The sequence below is a fragment of the Rhinopithecus bieti genome, unplaced genomic scaffold (genome assembly GCF_001698545.2).
Source record: "Rhinopithecus bieti isolate Rb0 unplaced genomic scaffold, ASM169854v2 scaffold_17667, whole genome shotgun sequence".
Lineage (NCBI taxonomy): Eukaryota > Metazoa > Chordata > Mammalia > Primates > Cercopithecidae > Rhinopithecus > Rhinopithecus bieti.
In genome coordinates this window covers 1,313,951-1,321,079 of record NW_016809668.1, presented here as the reverse complement: position 1 = coordinate 1,321,079, position 7,129 = coordinate 1,313,951, and the positions used below count along the sequence as shown (strand labels likewise).

At 38.1% G+C, this 7,129-nt stretch overlaps 1 protein-coding gene across 1 annotated transcript in view; it reads left to right on the top strand.

The window, feature by feature from the left end:
• Positions 1-7,129, top strand: part of HAUS6 (HAUS augmin like complex subunit 6) — a 52,327-nt gene that overhangs the window by 38,925 nt on the left and 6,273 nt on the right. The window contains 3 exon segments of the mRNA XM_017890090.1: positions 2,977-3,043; positions 3,361-3,546; positions 6,311-6,446. Of these exon segments, the coding sequence (XP_017745579.1) occupies positions 2,977-3,043; positions 3,361-3,546; positions 6,311-6,446 (389 nt within the window).

Sequence of the window (7,129 nt, the reverse complement as noted above, 5' to 3'; positions counted from 1 at the left end):
GGGGGGGGGGGGCGGGTTCCATGATATTTCTAATGGTAATGATGCTGTTGTTCTAGACATCTAACTTCTATGTTTTCTCCTATACCACATTTCAAAGACAAGGAGGGCAGTATGATCTTGCATACATGCCAGCTAAACATCATTTGTGTTAGAAATTGAGTTCTAGTCTCACATCTTTCTCTTTTTATAGTTTCTATTTTTATTTTTCTCCTAATTATTGATATAACAACAACAGCAAATCAAAATGAGAAATAAGTGGTTAAAGTTTTTAAGGAATCACTTGTAACATTTTTCCCTGCCAAGTACTTTTCTAGGCTTTGTATACCACCATATATAAATTTAGCTCTAGCTGGGCATGGTGGCTCACGCCTGTAATCCCAGCACTTTGGGATGCTGAGGCAGGCAGATCACCTGAGGTCAGGAGTTTGAGACCAGCCTGGCCAACAGGGTGAAACCCTGTCTCTACTAAAACTGCAAAAATTAGCTGGGTGTGGTGGTCGGCACCTGTAATTGCAGCTACACAGGAGGCTGGGGCAGGAGAAGTGCTTGAACCCAGGAGATGGAGGTTGCAGTGAGCCAGGATCCCACCACTGTACTCCAGCCTGGGTGACAAAGTGAGAGTCTGTCTCAAAAAAAAAAAAAAAAAAAAAAAGCTGTAATCAAAGGATGGATACAATCTGAATACAGATTTTAAAATGCAAAATTCTAAAGTACAAAATGTTATTTATTTATTTATTTTTGAGACGGAGTTTTGCTCCTGTTGCCCAGGCTGGAGTACAATGGCACGATCTCGGCTCACTGCAACTGCCACCTCCCGGGTTCAAGCGATTCTCTTGCTTCAGCCTCCCAAATAGCTGGGATGACAGGCACCCATGACTACACCTGGCTAATTTTTGTATTTTTAGTAGATATGGGGTTTCACCATGTTGGCGAGGCTGGTCTTGAACTCCTGACCTCAGGTGATCCGCATGCCTCAGCCTCTCAGAGTGCTGGGATTACAGGTGTGAGCCACCACGCCCAGCCCCAAATTTTAAAACATTAACATAGTATAAATGGTTGTGATTTTTTTGGCTGTATGTTTAAATAACATATTTACCAATTTTCATTGATAATAGCTTTGTAACACTGCATTTATTTTTAGACTTGAATTTTCTCTCAGTTTTATTTTTTACTACTATAAAAAGTGTGTTCCTCTTTTTTCCTCTGTGTTCTTCCCTTAGGATAAATTTCCACAAGGGGATCACCATCTTTTCTTTGTTTTGTTACAGTGCTAGGATTTCATGGGCCTCAATCTTGGCATGGCAAATGGATGAAGTATACAGACTGAGCCAGGGCTGCTTTAAAGTTGTCTTAGATTACGATGTTAGCAGGCTTAATAGCATGTTGCCAGTTCAGAAATGAGAGAGGGGAGGGTACAGAATGTTTCCATTGTTCTCTGCCATAAGGTTCCACAAGAATCATTCAAATGGAAACACTTGTCACCTCTAGAACCCCATTCTCAAGTGGCATTTACTCATCGATTCCATCAGTCCATCAAACAGTTAACATGTATGTATTGTACTACCAACCACTGTGTTAGTCTCTGGGAATAGCCTTAGGGAAAGACATAGCCTTTGTCCTTACCTTCTTGTGGTGGTGGCACCTTAGTGGCATTGGTCCATAGATTGCTGACTCTATTTCAGGGGGCTTTGTGATAATTTTAATGTAAAGGTTTTCCCAAAATGTAGTAGATGATCAGTCCTTTGCCTTTGATATCTGGGTTATATTTTGTCAATGCTATGTTGAAGCTTGAGTGATTGCAGTGATTTTGAATTATGTTTGGAACATAGACAAAGACTCTTAAGAGTGCATATTTGAAAAATTTTGAAAATTACATTTACTATGATATAAAATATTTGCAGTGCTATTAATTTTGTACTTCTAGTTATAAGAAGAAAGGAAAGTACCAACATGCATGTTGTTGAAAGTGGTCTTGATAATCCTGTCTTATATTAACTAGAGTAGAAAAGCTTTAGGCTTTTAACTTTAAGATCAAAGTAAAAAAGTTACCACTTCTTTGAAGATTTTTAAATTTAATAACATTTTATAATTAGCATGAATAGCTGCATAAAGTTTTAATATTTATCCAAAAGGGCAAGGGAATACAAAAGATTAAGAAATACAACAGAATGCGGCAAACTAAAACTTTAACCTTGTGACGTTACTGTGAAAGTGTAACATGTTTGCTGTAGAGTAAAATTTATCATATGAGAAATTGATTTTGGATATGAAGTATCAAAAGTATCTTAAAAATAAGTCACTGCTGGGCCGGGTGTGGTGGCTCACATCTGTAATCCTAGGACTTTGGGAGGCCAAGGTGGGCAGATCACCTGAGGTTGGGAGTTTGAGAGCAGCCTGACTAACATGGAGAAACCCTGTCTCTACTGAAAATACAAAATTAGTCAGGTGTTGTGGTGCATGCCTGTAATCCCAGGTACGCGGGAGGCTGAGGCAGGAGAATCGCTTGAACCTGGAAGGCAGAGGTTGTGGTGAGCCAAGATCGCGCCATTGCACTCCAGCCTGGGCAACAAGAGCGAAACTCCATCTCAGAAAAAAAAAAAGGATCTGCTACAAAGAAACTGTGATTTGGACCCTGTGACACTGTAATAATGCAATTCTGTTTTGAATCTGTTTTTAACCTGTGTTCAGGTTGTGGAGTAGTCATTGTCATTTAACTCTTTCAAATCAACATACTCTTGACTCAGTATGTGGTAAGTAAAGTCTTCATAATTGGGAGGCTGATACACAAATTGGGCTGAAATACTGCTCTGCTTGTCACCATGCCTCCCTAGAATAAACTGCCTTTTGATGACCGGGACGAATTGAGTGAAATCGTAACGGACAGATACGGGGCAGACAGATTTTAGAGTAGACTTGTAAAGGGAATGGAATTCTTTCCTCGTTATAACTTGGATTTGTTGTCTTTTTCCCTTTTAGCCCTGCCTCTTTCTTGTTGCAGTCAGTTTCATCACCAGATAGAAACAGTGTTACACTACTTGAAAAGGTATATTTTAAAATAAGTCTCAATTAATTCTGGCCATACTAAATTATAAAATGTTATTTATTTTTTTTGATACCACAGTTAAATTTAATTTCTGTTTTCACATTTTCTAATATTTGTACATTTTGTACCATATCTACTTATATATTCCTTATTGCTAAATGGAGTATTGGAATTAGTTAAATCTGCCAGTGACATACAATTTCACAATAATGTTAACCTTTTATAGGTTCATGATAACCAGTGAACTGCTAATGAAGAAAGCTTCAAGATCAGCCATAATTATTAAGGGTTTAACATTACATATCTGTCTTCTTCAGGACACAAAGATGAGAACTCCCAAAGAAAAAAACGAAGCAATTTCTAAGAAAATACCAGAATTTGAAGTGGAAAATTCTCCATTATTAGATGTTGCAACGAATACAGAGAGTAGTGCATTTGGAGGGTCTCTGCCAGCTAAAAAAATTGATCCATTTCAAAAAGAGCAAGATCATCTGGTAGAAGAGGTGAGAAAAGACTATAATGAGTATACTTAAATATCAGTTATTGGATGGGCACAGTGGCTCATGCCTGTAATCCCAACACTTGGGGAGGTTTAGGCAAGAGGAACACTTGAGCCCAGAAGTTCGAGACCAGCATGGGCAACATGGTGAAACCCATCTCTACAAAAAAGTAAAAAAGAAAAACCAGCTGAGCATGGTGGTACATCTCTGAAATCCCAGCTACTTACTGGTGAGGCTGAGGTGGAGGATCACTTAAAGCCCAGGGTATTGAGGCTGCAGTGAGCTGTGTTTGCATCCCTGCACTCTAACCTGAGTGACAGACTGAGACCCTGTTTCAAAAAACAAAATCAAAAACAAGTATTTTCTCAATGGTGTTGGGATCCTAAGTGAAATACAGTTAATTATTGATTACCTGGAGTAATATGGGATAAAGAAGACTACGGATAATAAAAATTATGGTTAAAGCAAAATTGGTTTTCCTCCAAAGTGAGAATAGATTCAATATAAACTTATTTAGTTAATACTACAACTGTGGTGTAGAACCCACTTCCCATTCTTTAAACATTACCTGAAAGTATACAAATGATACATTTGAGAAATTTTGGAGATTAACTATTACATAGTTAGATAAATGTACCCAGGGTTTATACTTTATTAAAATATTTTGTCATTGTTGTTTGTTGCTTAGCTGAGTTTCCTCTTTTTTTGAATATTAGAACACATTGTAGTATCATATCACTGAGTGTAGGTTTTGTTCTTTTTGCTGTCTAAAATATTTCAAAAGTGATTAGATGCATTGTTGTTCATGAACTTGATTTTCCTAACCAGCCCCATCCCTTAACACTATTCTGCTTTTCACTGGTAAGTGACCACACAGTGCTACCATTGGTCAGCATTACAGAACTCAGTTCACGCAAGTTAAATTCTGAAGTTATTTGTTAATGTTATTTTTAATACGTTTCCCACAACATGCTTTAGCATTGCTTGGATTTGGTTAAGCAGCCAGAAAGTCAGTGTTACTTTTTATTCCTGAGAGACTGAAAGAAAAATTTGGTTTAGTGGATATTAATTCAGGTATTAGACTTCCCTCCTTTATTGCATTCCCGATCAAACTAAATGAGCATTGTCCAAATAAGAGAACTGGATGTCAGACATTTTTCTTTTTCCTTGTAAGACAGGGTCTTGTTCTGTCACCCAAGCTGGAGTGCAGTTGTGCAATTATAGCTCGCTGTAACCCCGAGCTCCTGAGCTCAAGGGATCCTTCCACCTCAGCCTTCCAAACAGCTATGACTGTAGGCGAGCACCACTTCGTCTGGCTAATAAGTTTTTTATTTTTTGTAGAGTTGGAGACTCACTCTTTTGCCCGGGCTGGTCTCGAACCCGTAGCCTGAAGTGATCCTCTAGCTTTGGCCTCCCAAATTGCTGGGATTACAGGCATGAGCCACCATGCCTGACTGGATGTCAGTCATTTTTCTTGTTTGTAACAGGTCTAGTTTCATGGTCCTTAAGTACTTTTAAATCTCTAAAGTTCTATTGTTTCTCTTCATTGACTCTACACTAAAGAAAAGATGGTTAGTCTTTTTTACTTTCCTAATTTTGAAGGGAAAAACATTTTCTGATTAAAAGAATTTATATTAGCAATGGGATCAGATAGAAGAGGAAAGTCTTAAAATTTCATGAAGCTCTGAAAGTAAAATTAATTTTCTTTAAGAGTATTTATGACAGGGGATATTTAGTGTTTGAATTCCCAGAAGCACTCTGTTTTTTTGAAGGAGAAGTCCTTTTTTTCTATGGGCCAATTTTATTTGTATTTTTTATTTTATTTATTTTATTTTTTTGAGATAGAGTTTTGCACATGTTGCCCAGGCTGGGGTGCAATGGCGCGATCTTGTCTCACCACAGCCTCCGCCTCCCCAGTTCAAGCGATTCTCCTGCCGCAGCCTACCGAGTAGCTGGAATTACAGGCATGCGCCACCATGCCCAGCTCATTTTGTATTTTTAGTAGAGATGGGGTTTCTCCATGTTGGTCAGGTTGGTCTCGAACTCCTGACCTGAAGTGATCCACCTGTCTCAGCCTCCCAAACTGCTGGGATTACAGGCGTGAGCCACCATGCCCGGCCTCTTGGGCCAATTTAATTATGGCTTCCAGAAGTTTATTTTTTAGTGATGTCGGGGGCAGAGTTTTTAATTTGCATGTTTTTTCTTTTCAGTTTTATTGATACTTAATAGAGAGCACTATTTTGATATTGGATACGTTTCTGTTTTAGAATGTACCTATACTTTTTTCAGTAATTTAGATCTGATAATGAGGTTTCTGGTGAAGAGGTATGTTGTCAGAATGATTCTGTTTCTTAATAGAGGTGTTGCTGTGCAAATTGATAATTGAGAAGAGTCTGCTTCCTTTAAAACTAGTCATTTTAGTGAATACAGAGCTGGCAAGCTTACAGTTGTGGTGGACAGCAGCTTAGGTCACTGCACAATTGGAACTGCCGCTAAATCTTCCCGGTGTAAGGTTCTTATCTATTCTCTCCTTTATAATGAGCTATCCATTTAAGATGAGGAAATACTTCAGTGTTTCATTTTACAGGATTGTACCTAGATGGTCTATACAGAGTTGTTTGGGAACTTCTTTGTTGCTTATTTTTTGTGTTGTCTGCAATGGGAGGGGCTGCTGACTGTGAAGTGCTTATTATCCTTATCAGGGGTTTTGTTGCATTCTACCAATGGGCTTGGTAATCTTTGCTTTACTTTTTCTTTTCTGGTTTAGATTGCCAGAGCAGTTTTATCTGATTCACCACAACTCTCTGAAGGAAATGAAATAAAATTAGAGGAACTAATTGACTCTCTGGGTTCTAACCCCTTCTTAACAAGGAATCAGATTCCCCGTACTCCAGAAAACTTGAGTAAGTTAATAATGCTTTCTGTTACTCTTTTTTCTTTCTTTGACATAACCACTGTTAGAACCATGACCTGACAGATCTTTTTAGCTTAGTTGCCAATGGTTCTTTATTTATGCTGTTGTACTCGACATACTAAGTGTGGGCATTCTCACATAACAGCCTTTTAGCAGTATTTTGTGCCTTTAGTGTACTCAGTATATAGATATATAAAATTTTGATAATATACAATTTTGTCTTTGTTGTTTACTTTGCTTTTATCTAGAAAGATCTTATTTGAGCATTAAAAAAAAAATCTCTTGCCTCCTGGTCTGACCTGTGATCCATGTATTTATAGAGTACATAGGCTGTGTTCTGCCAGTCATCAACCAGAAGCATTAGCCATAAACCATGTGTGTGGAGATCTTTACCCCTCCCAAATGAGTTAAACTGCCCAATACCTTTTTAGCTATAACTTGTAATTTGTGTAGGCAAAGTTCTGATATTGGTGTCCTTAGGTAGGCACATCATCTTGGTTGAGTAAATAATATCTGTTCTGCTGCTGATATAATTCAGTTTGGACTGAGCCACAGCCAAGGTCAGCAAACTATAGCCTGTGAACCAAATTTGGCCCCACCTTGTGTGTTTTTGTATATAAAATTACATTGAACATAAACATTTTCATTTGTTGACATTGTTTATGGCTACTT